The sequence below is a fragment of the Corvus moneduloides genome, chromosome 3 (genome assembly GCF_009650955.1).
Source record: "Corvus moneduloides isolate bCorMon1 chromosome 3, bCorMon1.pri, whole genome shotgun sequence".
Classification (NCBI taxonomy): domain Eukaryota; kingdom Metazoa; phylum Chordata; class Aves; order Passeriformes; family Corvidae; genus Corvus; species Corvus moneduloides.
Genome location: NC_045478.1, coordinates 25979903 through 26004204, shown reverse-complemented (window position 1 = coordinate 26004204; position 24302 = coordinate 25979903). Strand labels below are relative to the sequence as shown.

The 24302-nt window shown below is 42.1% G+C and overlaps 2 protein-coding genes across 3 annotated transcripts; both read left to right on the top strand.

Moving 5' to 3' along the window:
* The first annotated feature begins 806 nt into the window (after positions 1–806).
* LOC116442064 (glutathione S-transferase A4-like) lies at positions 807–14107 on the top strand. Of its 2 annotated transcripts, XM_032104625.1 has the most exons (8): positions 807–815; positions 1363–1445; positions 7170–7276; positions 7967–8018; positions 11903–12035; positions 12358–12499; positions 13535–13666; positions 13803–14107. In XM_032104625.1, exons 3-8 carry the CDS (start codon positions 7190–7192, stop codon positions 13923–13925), a joined length of 669 nt encoding a protein of 222 aa, XP_031960516.1. In that variant the 5' UTR covers positions 807–815; positions 1363–1445; positions 7170–7189; the 3' UTR covers positions 13926–14107. The 2 variants fall into 2 exon arrangements, with proteins under 2 accessions (XP_031960516.1, XP_031960515.1); XM_032104624.1 differs by lacking the exons at positions 807–815; positions 1363–1445 and adding an exon at positions 6485–6519.
* A 3633-nt stretch (positions 14108–17740) lies between these two features.
* LOC116442063 (glutathione S-transferase-like) lies at positions 17741–23189 on the top strand. Its single transcript, XM_032104623.1, has 6 exons — positions 17741–17879; positions 18544–18595; positions 20669–20801; positions 21580–21721; positions 22332–22463; positions 22799–23189. Exons 1-6 carry the CDS (start codon positions 17793–17795, stop codon positions 22919–22921), a joined length of 669 nt encoding a protein of 222 aa, XP_031960514.1. The 5' UTR covers positions 17741–17792; the 3' UTR covers positions 22922–23189.
* Positions 23190–24302: the final 1113 nt, after the last annotated feature.

Here is a 24302-nt window from a genome sequence, read left to right as displayed (position 1 = left end):
GCTCCTTTCTACTCAGCCATCTGTGTATGTGCCGCATTCCTACTGTAGCCACATCTGCATTACTGGTTTAGGCTCATGGGGATCATCATGCCCATGCTTGGTACGGCATGCATTTACACATTGTTCAGACCTTCCAAAACAGGATATGTATGCTGCTAGCTGGGAACTGTTCTGGGCCTCTGCTGGACTTCTGACCCATGTTTAGGAATTTTCTGTACAGCAGCCTGGTAGTAACTAGGTTTGACATAGAAAAAATACAGAAACATGCATTTAATGTTACGCTTCACTCAGTACATTATGAACTTAAGAGAGAGTTAGAATTAGGCAAAGTGCAAAGAAGCACCATACAGTTGGGTTTTGCTGACAGCATCAATCTCTGTAGCACATAAATTACAAATTTGCAGGAAGCCTCTAGGGGAAGTGCATCCTCTAGAAGACACTGCCAGCAATTTCCAGGCAGAAAAACAAAACTCCAACTGCGAGGAAAAAGCTACCTGGAGACTTTTGTCCTCAGATTCCCCATAGTGAGGTGCTATGTTAGTACAGTCATAGCTTTAGACAGACAAATACAATTTTGATAGCAGTGTGGGTTCTGTGAACAGATCTTCAGATTAGTTGTACTAATGTCTGCTACAGGGATGTAAAGCAATGCCCAACATCACGTGTGTCTGTGCCAGAGTAGAGAACCTTATCTTAGCACCCAAATCCTGTTTTCCATTTGCTATGCCGTCTTTGTGTCTGTTCACATCCACTTTCAGTTTTGGGATTTTTAGCTGAAATACAGATAGAAAAGCTGACACAGTTACTTCTCATGGGTAAGAAAATCATAGTTTATTTTATCTCTATTAGCTATGTACATTCAATTTAATAAATTAACGCTATTGCCTTGAGGCATAGGGTGAGTTGTGACATAAACGGTCATCTATTTTTTATATCAAGTAGGCTTGATACTGTATTTCAAAGTAATTGAGCCCTGTTATCCCATACTCTGGGTAACTTTTCCATCCTATACAGCAGCAAAAATAAAAACCTGCTAAATAATTAAATAAGCCTAGAAACTTAAGTGTTTTTTCTGTAAATGATTACTATTACCTTAAATATGACCCAGAAAAAAATCTATAATTTTCTCAGTGTTTTTAAATGTCTTGCTGTTGTATTTGGGTAAAATGCCCCCAAAATTCCAAGAGAAGAGTTTGAATAGATGGCTACCATAGAAACTATGAGATTACCATCATGATTTAGTCAAAGCAGCAAACGAAGACTGTCTCTGCCTTGGGTGTCAGTTTTCAGAGCCATACGTCTTTAAGCTGGATAGTGTCCGTTTAAGAGCATTGGGATTTTTTTTTCTCTAATTGGGCACAGCTGGAAACTCCCCCAAACTGCAGAGTTTAAACAGCCCTGGGGAACCTGCCTGTGCTGGGTGGAGTCTGAGTTAAAGTCAGAAGGTAAGTAAGAACTTACAAATTCCCTTTTCTTAAAGCATTTGCTTGACTTTTTTAAAGTGAAACTACTTCTAAGTTTTTTAGGGCATCTGCTGGTGTAATGTAAATTCTTTTTTCTCTTTGGTCTGTCCGTGTGCCGGGTAGCCTGAAAATGGCTCAATAGTTATTCACCAGCTGGAAGCTGCAGGAAAGAAAATGCCAGAAAAAGATGTGTTTTAACCAGGAAATTAATTCTGCAGTGCGGTCCAGAGCTGACCGGGACGGCCATGAAGCAGCCGAGAGGACAAAGTGCAAGCCTGTAGCACTGTGTTGGTTTCTTCTAGGTTGAAGCAGGAAAGCTGGCCTGTGGGATATGCTGGACTCTGATCGCAGCTCCAGGGCCAAAGAGCACTTCATGCTGAGTGCTGCTGTTTCTGGAAGATGATGATCTCTTAAACTGTTCTTGCATCCCTCAGATGCATGCTCAGAGAAATTCCAGACAGGTGTGTTACTAAGGCTCACACGGAAATAGGATAGAAATACGGACTTTAGACAAAAACAATTAAAAAAATGTATATAGTCAAATTTTGTATTGAGGTCTTTGCTAGATATCAGGGTAGTGTATGCGAGATGTGATTACTTATTTGGCTTCAGCATAAACTCATGACATGAATCAGTTCTTCAGCAGTGTCTGGGTTAGTGCAGTAGTCCCCAAATGCCCTGAGTAGTGAGGTATTTTGGCTATGGGAATCAAGTATTACTTAAGTAAAATTAGAAGGTTTTCCATGTCTGCTCTCCACATTCCCTGGACGTTTGGCTGTTTGTACCTTTTGCAAGAGTCAATTTTCTTCAGCAGGAGCAGTCAGACAGCTTTTCAGGAGCAAGCAACACCAGGTCAGATCATTGGACTGCTTGTAAGTCCAGTGGTTTGTACTGCTGTTGTGCAATATACGTTAGACCATTTCCTATCTCTTTTTTGTCCTGCGGTATGGTCTGGCTGATGAATGATAGCCCGTTTCTCTGGCAATTGTACAGCTTTAACAGTTCAGTAATTCATGGAGCATTTGATATTTTACTTCCACTAGAAGTCATAAATCCACACAGCTTCCATAACTGCCCAGTGGCAGGGCATACACCAAATGCGTATTAAGAATCAGCATAAATATTTACAGTCTCTTCTTGGAACAGCCAATAGGCCTTTGTTAATGCAATTAATTCAGCTGCTTCTGTGCTCAGCTTTGGACTGAGTGGTGAAGCTTCCACTACTTCGTACACAGTAGTCATTCAATAACCTGTATTCCAGTTGCTGCTCAGATAATATGACCACCCACAAATAACAATTCCAGACTGGGATTTAGAAACAGTGCATCTGTTAAATCTGCTTGAGCCTTTTAGGCTTCATAGATGGTTTCTACACAGCTGTGATGTCGTTCCTTCCCTGGGTGAAAGGAGTAATGCAATGGGATTCAGTATGTTAGTTACTATCCCAGAGGCTATTCCTTGCCCTTCTTGTGCAAACAAGGTAAAAGGTTTACCACAGTCTGGCAGTCCCAGGGCAGGTGCAGCTAGCTTCAAAATCTTGAATATCTACTTTGTGTGTTGCCCAGTGAATGGGTTCTTCATCATCTTAGGTTATCAGTATTGGGTTTTTCTATTCCTTGAAAGAACTGTCTGGGGGTGGCAGAATCCTGCAGCTCCTGAAAAGTATTTGTTTTGAGTAGCTGGTCTTGGAAGATTTTGAATTATTTTAATATGATTTTCAGATAATCGCTACTCCTCTTGCTGAAGAATGTAACACAGATATATTCTGATATACTTCTCTTACACAAATTGTAACTTATATAGAAAGGTCCAATGATGATTTTTAATTAAAGCAAACAGTAAGGAATGGGTGACAGCTATACAAGATTACTTGGCTATTAATAAAAAGTATCAACATATTCTATCAAAAATGGATCAACTTTTTTAAACAGTACATCCTGAAAGTCTTTTATTAACACTAGAAAAATAGTGGAGGTCTGAGCAAAATCCTTAGGTCTTGGCTCTGTAGGATGTATCTTTCCCCAAATATATGCAAAAAGGTGTTGAGAGTCTGGATGAATACGTTTGCTTTCTTAAGGTAGAAGTTGCCCGGTTTCGAGTAAGTTGAAGGTTGTAGCTTCTGATCTTTAGGAAATCTCAGGTGTCAGTACTCACAGGGGAATGAGTAACTAAAATGAGCCCACTGGACAAGACTCAGGTCCAGACCCACTAACTGAAAGTAGCTGCCTGTATGTGAGCTACAGGTGTCAGGTCCTTGTATAGTCAGTGGAGATACATTCAGTAGATCTAAAGATTGAGGCGACTTTTAACCAAAACCCAAGAAGTTGGGGTTTTTTTTGGTTTTGGTTGGTTGGTTGGTTTGGTTTTGTTGGTTTTTTTTGGTTTTTTCTGTGTTGGAAGCTTAAGGTAACTAAAATCCACTCAGAGCTGATAGTGTTATTTTTAATTTTAAAAAATGATCTTAAAACAAGTTTTAATTCTATGTTTGTCATTCCTCTTCTTGCATAATTTAATGCCACATAGAATCTCTTGTTCGTGTAAAATAATAAAATGATACCTGAGGCTTCTTACTCCTACTCTTCTTCTGCAAACGAAAGATAATGTTTCCAAGAGGATTAAGTTTCATATACTTGATATTTCAGTCACTGACTTTTTTACTTGAAGGAAAAGTCTTACTGTAAGTTTCTGTGCATTACAAGTTGGGGCAATGTGTGTTGAAATGATACAGATGCAATGTAGCTGAAAAGTGTGATAATGAAAGAAGCACTAGCTAATTGTTGTGAACTAAGTTGAAAAGCTGCTCTGCAGTGAATGCTAGTCACACAAGGTGCAGAAACTAATAAAACACTGTCCTTTAAGCCAAACATTGTAATTAGGAACAGCTATTCACACTTTAAAACTGAACATACTTTTTTCCTTAATGTGTACTTGGATTATATTTACTAAATTACCCAAGATATCCCTATATATTCTAGTAGCATGACTCAGTTCTTACTGGAATTGCTCAAGAGAGAACCCTCGACCTTGTTTTTTAAAGTCAAATTTTGGCAAAATATGTTCCAAATGTACTTTACTTTAAGTACACCTACAAAGCACTGTGACTTGAAGAAAACATATCACTAGAGTGTACTGAGCCTGATTCAAATAAGAAATATCAAGTGGATGCTAGGTGTGACAGATGTCATGTTGCAGCTTTGGCTTTTAACTGGGAAAACTGGAGTCATCTGGAAATTTTTTTAAGTGAGGCACTCTGAGCCAGTAGGATATCTATTTTAAAGGGGTTTTTTCCTTCTGATCATTAGTGTATGACACAAACATCTTTATGAAGGGGAATGCTAGTCATATTCTTTTAGTAATTAGGGCATAAGCACAGAGGAATTAAGGCCTGGATGCAGAAATTCTGCTCGTGTGTGAGCACTGCCAGTCCAGCTGGTTGTCCCTGCGTATTAAACAGCTCGGTACAAACGCGCTGTCTCTGCCACGCGCTCTGGGAGAGGCACAGGTACAGCAAAGCATCGACAGCCTCGATGTGCCTGCCAGTCCCCGGGACATGCAGAGCCCCTGTGCCCCAGGGGCTACTTCTGAGTGCACCTGAAGCCAGTTGTTGGGGTTTTAAGAGGTCTAGTTTTTTTTTCTGTTAAAGGAATTTCCCCCCAAACTGTTACTAAGATACAAATCGCTGGGTGCTTAAGAGAAAACAAAAGACCTGGCTGCTCCTTTTGTTTCACCTGGGTGTGTGGGCAGTTCGGTCTCGGCAGTTCGGAGAGAGAGGAGCTGCTGGTTCTTTTCGGCCGCTTTTCTTTCTGCTGGAAACAACACTGGGATCCCAAAGCCGCCTTCCCTGCTCTGCTGGAGGCTGGGCTGTGGCCGCCGTGCCCTGCTGCTGCTTCGAGCCTTCGCTACATTGTAGCCGTGCTCGCCCTGCCTGCCCGACCTCCGCGGGGTTCCCCGTTTGGATACATCGCATCTGCCACCCGGGATTTGTGCTCGTCCGGGCCGTTCCAGCCCGCCGTTCCAGCCCGCCGTTTCAGCTTGCTGTTCCCGAGGGTCCGGCCAGGGGTTTGTGAAGCCTTTGTCCCATCCCTTCCCGGGATCCCAGGGCACCGGTGCCGCGTGCTCCCCGAGCTCGCTCCGGAGCGCCCCCTGCAGCCGCGGGGGAACCATCGCACCTGCCCTGCTCACCGGGAGCCACCAGCGCCCCTGCCGGCTGCGAGCGGAACTGCACCCGAGGGGAAAGGGCCCGACAGCCGAGAAGGCTGGGACTGGGTTTGTGATTGTTTGCTGTTACTGCCAGAGTTATTGTTGTTTTGTTTGACTGGTTATATATATAATATATAATAGTAGAGAACTGTTATTCCTATTTCCCACATCTTTGCCTAAAAGCCCTTGATTTCAAAATTATAATAAGTCGGAGGGAAAGGGGTTACATCTGCCATTCCAAGGGAGGCTTCTGCCTTCCTTAGCAGACACCTGTCTTTCAAACCTAGACACTAGTGCAGCTAGGTTCCACATCTGGCTTCAAGGGACACCTCAAGGCTGCCATAAGCAGCAAGGAAATGGGCTGCAGCCATGCAGGATGGCTAAAGAAGCTCATTCTGTTTCATGGAGTAAAGGGAATGTCCTGGGTTGCAGTATATTCTATTACCATCCTCAGGAGCTGTTGGAACCAGGTGGGGCAGTGTTTCCTTGCCTCCTCCCCCCAGACTATCTTTCTGTTAATTGCCCATCATTGTCCTGCCGCCTGACTCAGAGACAACTCCCTCCGGACTATCTTCTGTTAATGAGCCTAATTAACACTTTGCCTCATGACTCATTACCCCATTGTGAGATGCTCCACCCAGAGGGAGGAACCAAGCATCCCATCGTGGATATAATCTGGGACTCTGACCACCAGAGACAACCCTTCCCACTGGATTTCCAGAGGACAGGAGCTACACAGCCACCACTGGACTTCCTGAGGAAGAGCAGACTGTTTTACTACAGGATCACTGCTTCAGAGGACTGCAGCCACCATTCTACCAGACTGCTACCACCACCCTGCCTAACAGGGTGTCAGGTTGTACCTTGACTCTGTCAGTTTGACAGTGTTTTTCTTTTACTTTTTTCTTCCTTTTCTTTAATTTCCATTAAATTGTTATTCTGACTTGGTGCCTCCCACTGGTTTGTTTTCAAACTAGTAACTAGTAACTAGTTTTCAAACTAGGGCAAACAATTCATTTGCCCCTATTTGAGGAAAGAAATGGACTGCATGTGAAGCTGCAAAATGCACATATGGCAAAATAAAGCAAGATGAATTTCAGCTTACTGGTAAAACGTGTTTTCCTTCTTTTAATCTTTTCAATGATGGTGACAATGAGGCTAAGTGAGTAGCTTCCCTGAGATGTGGTGGCATTTTCAGTGGCTTTGTATAATTGCCTTCATGGGCAGCAGTGTTTCCCCCTGTAGCTAGGGACTCATACCATTTGTTTAAACATGTCTGTATTTGCTTTCAATCATAAGAAACCCTCCCTGTCAGCACTGGGTACGTCTTTACAGATTCACACATCTTTCCTTTCCTAGCACTGGCTGTCTCTCATTTTATGTTTTGAACCAAATGAAGTTTAAACTTGATCAGGCATAGTGAGAATAAACGGTGCTGTCTCCCCTCAAAATAATGGTGCTTACACCAGTTTTATGAGAGACTGTTTTCTGCTTAATATCTTTCAGGGAACCAGGAGCTCAGGAACATGTTGGGGAAGCCCAGGCTTACCTACTTGAATGGAAGGGGCCGGATGGAGCCCATACGGTGGCTGTTGGCAGCAGCCGGTGTAGAGGTTGGGTGACGTTTTCAGTAGAGTGTTACAGACTGGTGTTTGCAACTTTCCTCAGTGGGGGACAATTTAACATGCGTGTGGAGGATAAAAGCTGCATGAGAGTGGCTAAATTCATATGTCCAATAGCACTGCATGTTTGTAACTACATTGTTCGGTGGTTGATACGTGGGATGCAAAACTCATTGGCATTCAGAGTTTATTAGCAGTAGTATCAATCTCCTGAAGTAATTAACCCTAATGGGACAAAATGGGGATTTATTTAAAGGACCTTTATTAATTTTAAGTTTTGTAGCTGTGCTAAACCTCCTTAACTCAGTCTTACTAAGTGTGCAGTTACGATGTGTGTAAACTGGGGTGGGGTTAGAAATATTTGATGTGCCTTTTTTCCTTTGGTGCTGGCCCCAACCTGTCTTGTTTCTGTAGATGCTTGCACTCTGTTTCTGCTTGGTCTTGGTTTATTTCTGTATTAGTGCACTAATGCAGAAGTGGCCAGGCCCTCCTTCTGTTCCCCATCAGCTGTCAGGGAGTGTTGGATCCTCAGGACATCTGTACCCAAACAGTGTGATTGAAGATCTGGCCCATTACCTTTTGCTTGACTCAGTAGTTCTGTGCATGGTTATGTGCTATCACTTAATATAAGAAAGTTAACAGAAGAATAGCAGTGTGACACTATTCTCACTCCTTTTTCAGTTTGAAGAGGTGTATTTGGAAACAAAAGAGCAGTATGACAAGTTAATCAAAGGTAAGAATCCTGACACCTGAGGTGTAGTCCTTCAAAATATTTGTCCAGCCTAGCTAAATTTGTGTTCAAAAATAGTTTACTTAAACGAGGGGAAACTTCTAGGTGCACACCTTGAATAGTGCAATACTAGTTTTGAATAACCCGTTATTTCCAGTGCCAAATAACTGCTATAAACTAAAAGCCAGAGCATCTGTGATTGTGTTTATTGTAGTACATTAAGCAGGCAAACGCTTCTATTTAATATAACTTACTTAACTATGCTGTTGAATTGTTAGCATGGTACCTGGCACAGTTTTCGTCCAGGGCAAATAGAACTCCCTGAGCATGAGATATGAAGCTTCCCCTAGTTAAAAAGCATGGAGCCAGCAGGGAGACCTGTGGAAAGCCTGACATAGTCCAAGCAGCATGCCACAAAGGATTCATGCCAACCTTGGGCAAGCAAGACCAGTTCTTCCCACACTCCAGTGCAGACCTGTAGCCACTGCCCTTGATATCTGGTCAGAAGAAATCCATCAGTGAACCCCTCCACGGACACCCTGGAAGGAGAAGACCTTCCTGCCAGGGTGGGGAAGGAGTTGGGACTGTGAGGAGCAGTAGAGAGTGCACATGCCTCACAGTTTACCTGCTGCCCAAGACACGTGAGAGAAACCTCAGAGCAGGCTGAGCGTGCCAAGCTATACAAGGAAAGTTGGAAGAGGGCTTGCATGTATTGTGGCTGAGCTCAGAAAGGAAAAGCTGTGTCTAAAGAAATTCTGTCAGTGAAAGCTAAAGTGAACAAAAATAAAATAGAAGTGGTATTAACTAGATCAGAATTAAATTTGCAGGTCCAGTTGGCTGGGACTCTCACAGTGTGGGAGGACAGTGCAGTGTACACAAACCAATTATAGCTCTAAATCTAAGAGCACAGGTAGTGAAAGCCCAAGTCTGTAAATCCTTCACAAGTATAGGTTATCTAGAAAGAGTGATACTGTAACCAGGATTGTATCTGAGCTTATTGATATCCAGAGAGAATTAAATTATGGTGAAAAGGATAGGGAAGTTTTATAAAGAAGATCAAGCGTTCTATGTCTATATATTGAGCTTAAGATGGTGAGAACACAAAGAAAAAAGGTGTGGTTTAATAGAATGGGTTGAAGAAAGATAGATAAATTAGTCATCCTGATAAAGGGACCTCTGGAATGTTGCCAGTTGTGGAGGGCAGGACTCAACAGGAGTAACTCCACATTACTTCTCCCTTAAACTTTTTTTCTCTCCCTACCAATATGCTTTTTGACAGGGTTTCCTGTGTTTAGACACTACCACATCGTTAGACTGGCCCAGGCATGATTTTGGCATGTACCAGCTGACAATCCTCCAAGCAATGCCCCAGCAGTGTCAGGATGATGCCTGGGCCAGGGGCTCTTCCCAGCAGGCAGCTTGCAGACAGACAGCTGTTTCAGAGGCAAAGAGAGTTAAATAACTTTGGCCTGGGCAAACCTGTACTTATTGGCCTGAGGGATAACTAACCTGGCACAGTCTGTGCAGCCAAATGTTGGCCAAGTGCTACCTGGGTATCAACGAGCTCTGCTGGTTGCTTACAAATAACAGGTTGTTGAGCTTTTGATGGGGTACCCTTCCTTCCCGGACCAGGGTAAGAGAGCAGAGGAGGCTGATGTTCTGCTAAGTTCAATAAAGAACTTACATAGTCTCATAGCTTTCTTGAAGGCAGAGTTCAAAGGGGTTACATGATAAAGGCAAGCAGCAACAGCAAACAGCAGGCAAACAGCTTCTTCTTCTTCTATATCCTCTATACTCTATATGCTCTGTATTTTTTCTTACAGAAGTGTGGATTATATTTGTTAACTGACCAATAAGATTAACACACAATTCTAGTTTTCTTTTTCTTAACTTATCCTGGTCTAATTCTAACAGTTGTAAGTCTTACACAAGTGTTACACATGTATTACACAGATTTGCATATACAGTTTCTATCAGTTCTTCTTGTTTATGTGAACATGCCATCTAAAATATGTGAACAGTATCATTCTATCTATATTTTGTCCTAAAGTAAAGAATTCTGTGAAAAGGTACCACTGCTGCAGCAAGAACTATGTTTAAGGTCTCTGCTACAGCTTTTTAATGTTTAAGGCACTTAGCATATATTTCTACTAAAAGTTAAAAATCTATATTTCTATTTCACTTCGGTGTGGCTTCATGTATCTCAGCTTGTCCAAAGGTTTTAATTCAACCCCTGTGCTTTGGCTTCCCTCTGAGCCCAAGTCCAGAGGAGCTTTCACTCCAACAACAGGTGATTGATTTTTTAATGTGTACTCCACAGACCACCTTTGGCCAGCACAATCCAATCCCTGAAATTACTGGCAAATTCCTTTTAATCCTGCATATGTATTCTGTGCTGTGGTTATGTGAAGTGGTTCTCCCTGCAAAACGAGGGAGGAGAGGCAGTCCACTACTGATTTTAAGAGGGACTCCTCTTTTCTGTAGATAAGAAACAAATGGTGTATTTAGTTCAGTCATATTTGCTACACTGCTTTTTGTCAAGGGCCAGAAAGACAAATTTCATTTTTCACTTCACATCTTTCTGCTGAAAAATATTCTTCCCAATCTATTAGTTTTCCCATTCTGTTGTTTCTGCTAGATAGATACCAAGTAATGTTTCTTCCTTAAGAGGCAGAAATGTGTTCTGGAAAGGCAAGAACATACATGATCTTTCTGTGAATGTTTACAAGAAACAAATCCAGGCTATTTGTTGCTGCAGAGAGAACTAATTTTTGAATTTTATCTGTAAATTAATAATATAGAACAAGTAAAGAATCTTTGTTAATTCTAGCCTAGCAAGGTATTTTAACAGCTATATTTTAACAGCTCTGGAGAAAGAGGCAGGCAGACGTGCCCGTTAGAATGAACCTTTATATCTGAAAGAAGGATTCACCAAACAGATAAAAATTGAGTAATTAAAAGAAATCATTAACTTTGAGCAATGCGAGTGGCAGCTGCCTGTTTGGACCTGGAGTTCTGCTGTGATTATAAACAAGGCAGGATTGTTCTCTGGATGCCCTTAGTGTGTAAATGGAGGAGGGAGTGTCTCTAAAAACAGTGAATTAGTCCAGCAGAAAACTGGTCTAGAATAGACTGACTTTGCAATGCTAAATCTCTGTGTCTACTTAGCTCTCAGAGCTGCCTCACTGAAAGCTCAGACAATTGCTCCGACCATCACCAGCAGAAAATGTGACTACAAAGTTGTTTCTAAATAGGCGTGAATTGTTGTAGAATGACACTAAGGCTAGGCCTGTAAAATCTATGGGGACTCTCAAACTCTTGTCCTGGAGTGACTGTGTGAAACTTACTCAAACACCAACAGCTGTCACAGGCTCTGCCTCTAACTCTGTGGCTTCAGGATGTTCAAAGTGGCCTGACCCCTTCCTGTATTCTATCAGCTTGGCCTTGCTGCAGTACTACTCATGTGTATGTCCCTGACAGGGAATTGATCTGCATTCTAAAGAATTGGAATTTTTTGAAGTTCAGATTTACCACATATCTTTATTCTCCTTCTATTCCTTGGGTTGGAAGTGCTGGTTCAGGCTTTTCCTGCCAGCATGAGGCAGGCTCCAGAAGTACAAGCAGGGCCAGCTCTCACCAGCCGGTGAAGCTCCGGCAATGCTGTCAAGCCCAGGCCTCAGCTGCACTGTGGTGACCTCACTACAGGAGTGTGATGCAGGCTGCTTGATCTTCCCCACAATGTTAGCTGGGTGCAGTGAGTCTTACAGTTAGAGCAAGATATCAGTGGTCTTCTACACTGCAAGAGAAATGTGCTCAGTGCCTTGCTCTCCTGTACAGCTTGCAGTCTAGGAGGAGCTAAAAGGCTTTCCTTCACCTCTCCACCCTAGATGGATTCCTGCTCTTCCAGCAAGTGCCCCTGGTCGAGATTGATGGGATGAAGATGGTGCAGACCAGAGCCATCCTGAGCTACATAGCAGGGAAATACAATCTGTATGGGAAAGACCTGAAGGAGAGAGCCCTGTATGTAACACTTCCTATCACTTATGGAGCAGTTTGTTATTTGATAGCTACATTATATAAACCAAATTCAATCCTGTAAATCCAGTATAAAGGCATCAAAAAGACTAACAATAAGTTTTAAGCACTGCTTCTGAAATGTTCCTAAACAGAAACAGGCTTTTATTCCTTTTGAAAAATATTCATGTTTAGTTCATGCTTACTTTTGGCTGTGAAAATTGGCACTGTGTTGGTGATATAAAATTCCTGTAAGTTGCCTTAGTTAATTGGAAAACAGATGAAATAACTTCTGTGCTTTTTTCTACCATCTTCCCCTGACCAACAGGATTGACATGTATGTAGAGGGAATAGCAGATCTGATGCAGATGATTTTGATGTTTCCTTTTTCTCCACCTGATGCAAAGGAGAAAAATCTTGACTCAGTTAAGGAGAGGGCAACTAACAGGTACTTTCCAGTCTTTGAAAAGGTAAGTGACAGCAAGTATGTGTCTATCAAACTGGCAATTATCCAAAAAGTTTCTGCAAAATAAGAATGCATTTGTAGTGTAGGTCAGTTCCCAATCCTCAGCTTTCTTGGCTGTCTCAAAGAAGGAGAAATATAGCAGCACATTTTCCTCTATTTGTTGGCTTGTGTTGTCAGGGCTGTGGTATTTGAACATCTGCAAAGCAATATGTTCTCAGCTGTACAGAAAAACTTTTCACTAAAGTGAAAGCAAGCACATGAGATTATTTTTGTTGAAGGAACAGTCCTATACTTATATTTGTTTAGAGCCCATCTCTCTGCCATGCTTAATTTCATTTGGAAAAGTTTCACTGGAGGAATGCAAAAATCCCTTGCAAATAAATCAGATAGAGAGATTAGGAGTACTTTGGTAAAACAACAGTCATAGATTTATAAAACAACAAACCCAACCCATATGATTCATGCATCTGGCAATATTTCCCGCTTTTGTAATATTGATCTAGTTTTGGTGGAAAACAATAATAAAGGGTGAACATCACAGAACTTCTTAACACTAAAATAAAATAACCTGTTCCCAAAGGCAGGGATTTTCATTACTTAGCTGTTGCAATTCTGCATTTCTAAGTTTGCTTCCTGATATCAACATTGGACATAACTTTAAATGAAGCATCTAAATGGGAGTTCTATGAATTCCTTAAATTGCTTGTTACTTCTTCCATTATCCCTATTTCTAATTCTAGGACTGTTACTAGTTTACTTAAGCATGTGGTTTTGTTTCTGTTCCCGGTGCCAATCATCATTCATCATTACTGAGTGACTAAAGTTTGTAGTCTGTCTACTAGAACATGAAATGAACAAAACTTCATTTTTTTTCCAGCAACAGTGAAATGATGTAGGCTCAGCTTCAGCTGAAAAGTCCACCCTGAAATTTCAGATAGAATTGCTGCTCAGCTCTGCAGCTGTGCTGTGAGGCTTAGCTGCCAAGGATGCCCATATGCCCCACTCTCATCTGCAGCCCATGTTTTCTTTTCTTCTCCAGGTTTTGAAACAACATGGTCAAGACTTTCTTGTGGGCAACAAATTCAGCTGGGCAGATGTTCAGCTAATGGAAGCCATTTTAGCAGTGGAGGAAAAAATTCCTGCTGTGCTGTCAGGGTTTCCTCAGCTGCAGGTAATTTTATTACTGAGCATGCTGTATTCAGGAGCTGGAGGTCAGTCCTGAAGTGATCATCTCCCCAGGCTGTCTAAATCACATTTTTGTGGCCAGAATTTCTCTCTTAATTGTTTTTTAATTATTTTTTTTTTAGGCATTTAAAACAAAAATGAGCAATATGCCTACAATTAAGAAGTTCCTGCAGCCTGGCAGCCCAAGGAAACCGCCACCAGATGCCCATTATGTAGAAACTGTGTTGAAGGTTTTTAAGAAATGAAAGCCTTGCCACCTTTGGTGAGACCCAAAATGCTGGGAGAGCAGGGGAGAGCAGAGCAGCAACTCCAAACCCTAAACCAAAGGAGAAGGAAGCTCAGTAAATTAGTATTGTTTTAGTTAAAACCAGTGCTAGAAAAACAAAGCAACCCATACCAGAAATAAAGCATTCTATTACTTTGGCAATGTGACAACAGCTTTGTCTTTATTGATAATAAATGCTTGGCAAAACATGAAAACATAGGCATATGGAGGCAAATAACTCTTTGTAGGGTAGGGAATTTATGAATTTAGAGAAAGAATAATGCATTGTTAGTGTTGTCAGAATGTAACTTGTTGAAGAAGGTATTTTCTACATGAAAAGAAGCTCAGAGTAAGACCTGTGGAAGAGAAGAGAGAGAAGACCATTGGCACCACTTAACCTTTAAAGAAGTACACCTGTTTCAAGTTTCCATTCTTAAATTTAAGCTTGTGGGTGAATTGGATTTTTAAGGTCTCTCAGCAAAGTTTTTGCAAAACTGATTATTTTTCTCTATAAATCAAGTATTTCAAACCTTTTGTATGATCATACCAGCTACTCACAAGCATGTTACAAATACATTACCTCTTGTGAGCAAAGTGTCATGAAAGAAAGGTGCAGTCTGTTTTGCAGACTCTGGCAAGGCAGAGAACGTTTATTTCTACACATTTAGGACAGAACACAGAGCAACAGATACTTAGGTTTCATTTACTTTCAAATAAAAATATTTACAACAGACAATAACAGCTTTGTGAAGTGGCCTGATGCAACAGAGAAGCATCTGCCTAGAAGGAAGCTTGTGTTCCAACAACTGTCACTAACCAGATCTGCTGCTTAATATTCTATGACATGAGTGAAGAAAAAAAGAAATTAGAAAAAAATATGGGAGCCAGAATAAAACAATACACAAAAAGACAGTGAGACGCACTGGGTGCTCCCTTGGATCCCAAGTTCCATAGGAGAACCCCATGCCCTGGGGGCAGGTGGCTTTTAAAGTCTCTGGTGCCACCGGACTGGTGCATTTCTTAATCCTCGTGCTGATTGGTCCCTTTCCTGTTCGCTGGTTGGTCTATACCTCCGTGCATTCCTCACCAATCATTTTCAAACAAGTCCACATCATTGGTTGGCTTGTTCTCCAATCACAGTCCAGGGCATCGTCCTCATCCTTTGTACCCTATGAAGCAATGTACTAGAAAGTTCCTGCTATTAAACCCGTTGGGTCCTTGTTATATCCCCATCCAGGGGTCATATTCCACCATTACACCCGTAACAGTCTCGCAATAACAATTAACTCGTTAACTGCATATCCCCAAAAAAACTTTTGACCATTTATTACAGCTACACTATTTCTACATTATTAACTTTCAGGCTCGAACTCGTGTTTTCCTACAGTGTAGTCTCTAGACCCAGGATGTCTCCTAGAGTTTATCATGGCCAGGCCTACAAACGGTAAATCCAGACAGCCTACCTAAGAGCGAGTCTGGGTTTGTGAAACACCACCAGATGCACCTTGGTGCACATGTCGATGCATGGAAAGCTTCAATCTCCCACATTAGCCTAGATTCTGCATCATAAGTCATATATGTCCAAAAACATGGGAAACACTCTCCAGCAGTGTCAGAGGCTGGACAGGAGACCTGCCCAAAATGTAAGGAGGGGATAGAGGGACATAGAGCCCTAACCAGAAGGGGGAGCTACAGGAGGTGCTCTCAGTAAGGGGTCTCCTTTTGTGAAGCCTGACTGTCCTTATGTGCCATATGGGGTACAGAGTGTTCCACCTGGGGACTAGGCACCTCCTAAAATACAATACATTGCAGTGGTGACTCTTGATGCCTTGTCCTTCTCTGGTTCTAGTTCTAAATAAATTATTGAGCTTATTTTATTGTCAAGCATGGAACACATCGATGTAACAGGTACCAACAGTGATGGCTGATAGGATGAGGATCATTTTCAGCTACCAAGAAATGAAGTATGTGTACAGGAAGGACCTGAAGGAGACAGCTACCTGTACTGTACCTGCAGGTAATGCCTCCATCACTATTAACCACGTAGATTAGATAGGCAGGATGGTGCATGGGAATGCATGCTGTATTGACTTTTTGAAATCAATACAGTTGTCCAAAGAAAGCAGTCAGGAGTACAGAGGGCAGTTTGCCATCTGATACCACACTTCACTCACTGTCTCTTACGTTGTCTTTGGTGTTTGTTTTCACTGAGCCAAATTCAGGGAAACATTTTTGGCAGAAATAACAAAAAAAGTCCAACCCAGATGTCCAGAGATGAAATTCAGCCGAAGTGTCCTGAAGGAATATACCCTAAGCAAGGCTTAGAAACTTGTGAAAGATTTGAGCTGAATTAGTTGATGTGTTAAAATTTAAAAAACCCCATCAAATATTAGAATAAAAGTGTAATTGGCATAGCACTATTCTTTTAAACTGAGTGAGCTTTTTGGCTGTTATAATTACTTTTAACTAGCATGGTGCCAAGCAATGAAAATGGGAGGCATATTACCATTTTGTGCTGGCACAGATGTTCCAATGATCATGATCTCTCATCTATCTTACATTTGTGCATAGTCAGCATGAGGCAGGAATTTATTTTCTGTAGGTGAAAAGTAACTAAACAGAACAAATTGATTTGTTTGCTTGAGAGAGAGAAGTTTCCTATTTGCAGAGAATTGTTTGCAATTCTCTATGTAGGAGGGGCTACACATTTATATAATCTCAAGGCAGGGCTGCTGGGAACTTAGAGTTACACTGGGCCCAAGGTAAGTGGGGTTTTTTCTTTATTTTGGACATGCAGGGAATTGTTGTACATGAAACTCAGCGAATGGGTTTTATAGATTAAATGTGTGTATGTACTTTCTTTATTAACATGGTTTTGTGCACCAAATGTTAGATTCTTAATCAGCTGCTTTTGAGGTGTACAGAATTAAGAAAAAGAAAGGTAGATCTCAGAAGTGGGGCATGTTTCCTCTCACCTCCTTCTTTCTTCCTACAGTAGAGAAGCTGCTGACATGTTAGTTACAGGTGGAATGTGGTGGGGGTTTGGGCATTTTCCTTTTGCTGCTGTTAATGCTTTAGCTTTGTTGTGGACAGGGTGTCAGTAGCTGTGAGGCTGGCATAAGCTGGGCACTGTTTGTGTGTGTTTGTTGCTGATGCGCAGCGGGGTTGTGAGTTGGGTCGGTGGCTGTCTGCCTAGAAACTGCTGTTGCTTGAAATTCTGGCAGAGTTGGAACTGGACCAAGCAAGCATTGCCCTGTGGCTTTGCCTGTGGTAAAGGCAAATCTGATGTTACCAGAGGCAAAAGTAACTTCCATGTCTTTGGAGGCTTGTCTAAAGAAATTACAGAAGCAGGGAGTGTTGTAGAAGAGGTTGCCTGGGCGAAAGAATTCCTTCCTGGCCGGTTATAATGGAGCATAATGGCTGCTGGAGGAAGCACAGCAATTGCTGAGTTTATAGCATGTATCTGGTTAAACAGTAAACTGTATTCTGAGTTAATGCCAAATTACAGAGAGAGCACACTCTGCTTTTTGGTCAGAACAGAACACTTTGGATGCAAATGGTTTTGATTCATTTGTTCTCTGAGTGGGCCAATTGCCCTAAATACAGGGTTCTCTTTAACTATCCTGCATGTGTAAGAAATATTTTAAGGCAGAATGATACAAGGCAGCCTCTCAATATAGTCTTTTACCTCCTCTATTAATTTGGTGAAAGTCTTGGACCATAAATCATCAGTTTCAAACAACACAACTTTGAGAGCCATTAGAGACTCAAAACCAGGATTCTAAATCTTTATTGTGTGAAGCTTATTTTTTTATTGCAGATACTAGGAAATCAGGCACGTGGAAACATGTCTGGAAAACCCAAGCTGCACTACTTCAATGGACGAGGCCGAATGGAACCAATACGGTGGCTACTGGCAGCAGCTGGGGTTGAGGTTTGCCTGTGTTTTTTTATACTGAGAGCATGTGACAAATATGTACTTTTACTGTTCCTTATGAAAAGTGTGACTGAACAGCAGTTTCAAACTCTGCACTTAGTGCATTGCTGAGTAAGCCAACAGTGACCACGAGCTTACCCAAGGCAGGGGACAAGTTCCTGTCTCAGTTCCACACATCATGTGCCAAGCCTACTGGTAGCACCACAAATGCCTCTCCCCTGTAGCCAGTGAAAGAAAAAATTTAAACCCCAGCAGCGCAGCAGAACCTGGCTTCTTATCTTCTGATCACCGCGGTCAAGCACTTGCAATTCTGAATACCTTCAGATAAATTCCAACGTCCAAAATAGCAAGAGATTATTATTGCTACCATGATGTAGTTTACCCTTGAAGGTACTGTATACTGAAAACCATAGTAATATTTTTTTACCTCTAACAGGTTCTGATATTAAACCAGAGATGGAGTGTTTCAAGATTTGTGTGTTTCAAGAGCCATGGGTTTCTGTCACAGCGACGGCCAATGTGCCTGAAAGCTTTCAAATATGATTTATGTTTTAGAAAATAGAATTCCCCAAAACACAGCCCTTTTGTGCCTTCTTTACCTAAATGAAGAGAAACTGAAACATGGAATGACAACAGAACTTTTCTTCTCTATTTCCTGCAGTTTGAAGAATCTTACCTGGAAAAAAGGGACGATCTGACAAAGTTACAGCAGGGTAAGTTTCCTTCACTTTTAAATAATAACAACAGCAATAGCGATAACAGTAGTAATAATAATAATTAGATTTAGAAGTACTTGTCTGAAAACACTTAAGAAGTCTAAGTCTTAGTCTCTGAGGAAGAAAATCTCTTAACTGGATTGTACATGAGGTTTCAGAGATACACACTGCAGTGTGTTAAGTGGTATCATCCCCCCAGTTTCTTCAATCTTCACTGATTCACAGAAGTGCTGAGGTCAGAAGGGACCTCTCAAGATCATCTACTCCACCTCCCCTCTTCAAGCAAGGCTGCCTACAACCAGTTACCCAGGACCATGTCCAGCTGGGCTTTAAGCATCTCCAAGGATGGAGAAGTTACAGCTGCTCTGGACAACCCACAGTCAAAGAGCCTTGTTACAGTGGGGAAACTGCAACACGTGCATCAAACAACGAGCCCATGGAAAAGAAATATATATGGACCGATTCTTGATAGATATTTCAGAGAGATGTTTATTTCACCAGCCGCATGGCCGGGGCTCTGCCGAGGAACTGCGGCAATCACGGGACCCGAGGGTCCTTGCCCACGCAGGGGAACACAAACCAACCAATGGGGAACGAGGCTGAGCAGGGGCTCCGTGTCTCCCCTCAGGGCCCCTCTCCCAGGACCACATGGCAGGGGGGAAGGGACCCCGACAGAGCCTTTCTTTAAGTTCAGATGGTTGACTCTCCTTTGATTCAGCTGGTGTCCATTGCCTCCCGTCCTAGGACATACAGGCTTTTGTCATCAGATCATCTTGAAATTCACTAGCATTTTAGGTTGCCTACAATGTTGTTGTTTTATAATCCATTTACAAACAGAGTTCCAGATTTCCGAGTCTACCTGTACCTCTGCTGTGTTCCTGCCTCCCAAGGCAACTACCCACTGTGCTAGCTTCAGCTTCCATCTTCCTCAACATGATGTTCACGTTTCCTCCAAACCAAATTACATGTCTGTGCTTTTCACTTGGCCTGTCAAAAGAAATCTGAGCTAGGGGTAGCATGTGCAGTCCTGTTCTCCTTTAGGAATAATGACTTGATCCCCCTGCCACAGGCTGCCTTTCAAAAAGTGTTTTGAGACACAAGTATAAATGTAAAAGCACCCCTACTAGCAGAGACTTTCTCTGCATGACTGTCTTACAATGGATACAAAGAGGGACATAGCTGATCAGTTATCTGAGTCAAGACATGATTCCCTAGAGCAAAACCTCTCACTCGCTCCTCTGATCTGATACCTCTCTTTCCACAGGTAGTTTTACTTCTTTCGTTCTAGGACAAGGCTTCTGCAGGCTAGGAAAAGGGTTACATGGCTCCAGCCTCACTCCAGGTGATATTTGGGTCTTGCAGGAATCTCATGGAACTCACTCATTTTTCCCACTACATGCCCATACAGATGAGATGCCATTTGTAAAATCAATAAAGTAGACACAAAGACATTTTATGCTTTTATATTCACTATTATTTATATTCATTATTATTCACGTTATATGTTGGCTGGTGCTTAGAAAGTCCAGACATACTTAGCAAAGCATGACAGAAACTGGCTGGGTCAGACCTTCAAGTCCTTCTCATCTGTGTTAATCTCCATGAAAATCACCTGAGTTAGGGCCATGCGGTGCATGTAGTTTTCAGTGTACGACAGGTAGAAGTTCTGCATTTGGGTGCTTCCCCAAATCTGAAATTTCCACAGTTCATTGCTTTAATATTAAGTTATTAACATGTCACTAAGAAACGGTTGTTGCATGCTGAGCATTTTCCATACCTTCTTGTAAGAATGAGGAAGATTGCTACCAAAAGGGTTGTCAAACTCTGCAACAGGCTGCCCATGGAAGTGGTTGAGTCACTGTGTGTAGACTTGCACTTGGGGACAGGGTTTAGTGGTGAAATTGGGCATTGTTTGGTTTACAGTTGGATTTGATGATCTTAGGATACTTTTTCCAGCCTAAATGATTCAGATTCTAAATAAAAAATAGTACACATGGTTACTTTGCCTAACACACGGTTGTGGTTCTCATTCAGGGACTGAATGTGTCCTTGTTATTCCCTTTCCCCTAGATGGATACCTGCTCTTTCAGCAACTGCCAATGGTAGAGATCGACGGGATGAAGCTGGTGCAGACCAGAGCCATTGCCAACTACATAGCAACGAAGTACAACCTCTACGGGAAGGACCTGAAGGAGAGAGCCCTGTACTGTCACAGTAGCACCTTTGCTTGTTAGACCCCAGCTCACACCGTAGCTCTGTGTAACACAAGGATATGCCAGCTCACAGCTAGATTCAGAGGGAGAGAGCAGTGCTTCATGCAGCATGTGATGACTGTGACTGCAGGTGATGGCTACAGCAGTGACAGCCAGCTAGATTAGATAGGGCAAGCGAGCCCATGAATCATCAATCAGAGGTCAATGCAGTTATGAGAGGAAAGCAGTCAGGGGGCAGACTGTCTTACTGATGCTGCTTTTCATTTTCTCCTGCACTTGTCAGCAGCATCATTTTCACCTCATCAAATTCAGGGCAATGTTTTCTAAGGAAACAAATAAACTTCTCTCTCTTATACCCAGGAATTAGCATAGAGTTAGAGTGAATAACTGGTTGTCAAAGGATAGGACTCTTAGGGCACGTGTTTTGACCTGAGGTATTTTTGAATGTTTCAAATTAATAAGCACTGGTAAACACATGTCAAGATATTTGCTAGATATTGTACAGACCTGCTGTTCAACTTACCCTGTCTGACTGGGTTTTTAGCACAAGTTTGAGTGACACACCCAGTAGTTTTGCTCACGAATTTTGCATTTGTTTTTCACCCAAGCTCCCCTGCTGCCTGCCCCCAATGAAACTTTTCCAGACTATGCGTGTGTGTGATAGAAGAGGCAGCGATTTCCCAGCATCTCAGAGAGGTTATGCCAGTAGCTTTTGTGCTGTTCATACCTGCTGTGTTTGACCTGACCAAGTGGATCCATTCCTTTCAGAATCGATATGTATGTGGAAGGAATGTTCGATCTGAACGAGTTGCTCATGTACTACGTCTTCCAGCCAGCAGACAAAAAGGAGCAACATTTCACTAATATGATGGACAAGGCCACAAACAGATATTTCCCAGTCTTTGAGAAGGTATGTGGCAAAGAGGTTGTAGCTTAATTGATGCTGTTATCTTGAACCTCCATCCTGGATCCACACAAGTTTTATGAAGGAAAACAGAAGAAAAATTACCACTTGAACATAAATGCTCTGGTTTTGGTGGTGCTGGGAGTAAGATGGAGGCAGGACACTAGAGAGGGGACAGAAGGCACTACAGATCTGGGAGAGATGTAAAGCTGCAAAAACCTGGCACACACTGAGCTCCCCAAATGTCCATGTTTGCATCTGTGTGTTGTTTCAGACAAAAGACACTACAGCATCAGCTTTGACATAAAGTTTCCTCCTGAAGTGCAGATTCCCCTCTACCGCAGATGCTATGTGAAAGTATTACAGTTCCTTCTGTATCTCATACAGCTTAGCCTTCAATGCAGCTACAGCAGCCAAGGCCAGATGAGCACAACTGAGCTGCCAGACAGCAGTGTAGAAGAGAAAGGGCTGATAGATTATGCCTAGGATGGCAGTGCCATCAGATCACTGTTTGTACTACAGGTGTTTGAAGAACAATGGATGACCCTGCTTTGAAGATACCCTATTAAGTAACACAGAGAAAAGACATCATCTCCTTCTGGTTCTCTGTTTTTAGGTTTTGAAAGAGCATGGAAAAGACTTCCTGGTTGGCAACCAGCTGAGCAGGGCAGATGTGCAATTACTTGAAATCATTTTAATGGCAGAGGAGTTCAAACCTGATATACTTGCCAAATTTCCTCTCTTGCAGGTAAATGAATGGGCAGTTTGAATGGACAATGAATTGGAAAGGAGCACTGATTTAAACTGGCTGAGAAGTATGGGAGAGTGGGAGGGTGAGATGTGACATGCAAAATAATCAGATGCCCTAAGTACTTCTAGCTGGCCTCACATACTCATTGATACTGCTACCTTCTGTCACCACAACCCCAAAAGTATAAGAGGGGGACGCATATAGTTTCTTCTGCAGCATCAAGCCACAATGTGACTTTCAGAGTATGGGTAACATTGAAATGTCTGACAGTTGCAATGTTTCTTAAGCACAGTGCTGTTTTGTTTTTGTTTTTTTTTTTTTTTTTTTTTTAGAGCTTCAAAGCAACAATAAGCAATATCCCCACAATAAAGAAATTCCTGCAGCCTGGCAGCCAGAGAAAACCACCAACACGAGAGGAAGATGTATCCAAAGTGATGAAAATTTTCCACTCCTGAGCAGCACCCTAAAGCCACAAAAAGTCAATTTCATTGTGTTTGCTGATAGTGAGAAATTAATGAAAACACTGAAAACCAAGGTTTTTGATCTCTCTTTCCTTAGCTACAGAACTGGTTTTAGCCTACTGCAAACACTTCAAGGTAAAGCTACATGAGCCTACCAGCAAAGGAAAGAGTTCACTGATTTGGGGGTATAGCGGACAACACAGGATGCCTTAAATAACTAAAGAGAATACCTGAAATAAAGTCTTACTATTGATACTCAAAACCCAGCTGTTCATTGATTTCTTGCTGCTGCTTCAGTGCCTCTCTGGTTCTGTTTTTCCGGCGCTCCCAAGAATAGTTGGAAAATTAGGAGAGTTTATCCCAAACAGTAGGTCATGTATTTTTTCTGGGAAATGCCAGGAAAAGCCTGCAGGTTGTGGTTAGATTGATGCCATGAAGATTTTTTGCCTTTTCTTTTATACCCCTGTTATACCTTTTTTACAACCTCTGTATTCCTAGTGCTTTTTGCCTACATTCTTGGACTTGTTTGTCAAGCTAAGAGACTAAACATTTTAGAAGCTTCGTAGCTAGGGATCAGTGTGCCCCAGACCCCAAGGTCCTCTCCAGAACACATTCTGTAAACCAAGACAGAACCATCCAGGGGAAGGTTCCTTGGGGAGGGGGGTTCACTTGAGCCTCTCATTGGGGAATCTTGGATAGATATGCTAATTAGTGAGACCTATAATGTTATACCCGATCTTCGGGGGATACTCGGGCAGGGTGCATCTCGATGCATATGACGTGGACGTGTGCACCTAAGGATCCTTAAAATAAATACCAAGGTAAAATCCCTTTTCCCCTTCTAACCGTGTACGACTCTTGATTTTAAGACCAGGAAAAGGCATCAAGATGGGGATGAAAGGTTTGGATTCAGCTTTCCTCTGAGTTTAACTTGGAATATCCTTGGACCAGATGTCCTACTGCACCTCTGGTTTAGACACTTAAACTCTTGTACTGCAGCTTCACCAATGTTTCCTTTATCAGAAGGTCTATTGTAGCAGCTAAAAGCACTTTGCAGACTCTGAGAAAGGAATGCTTGTCACCAGCTGTGAAGTTTAAAACCTATTGTTTGAGGAAGGAGGAGTCAGGATGGTGCAAGGTGTTAGTGAGACCTTGGAATGTAGGACTCCGTGCTGACTTACATCACTTTTTATTAAACCAAGTTTTTTACAAGTTGTACTCGAGTTGTTCATTACCATCGCTTAAATCAAGCTCCACTACTGAGGTTAGTTAGCAAGACTGTTGAACTGACAAATATGTGCATTTATGTAGTGAAAGGTGTTCCTGCCCAGGGCAGGAGGGTTGGAACGAGATGATCTTTAAGGTCCCTTCTAAC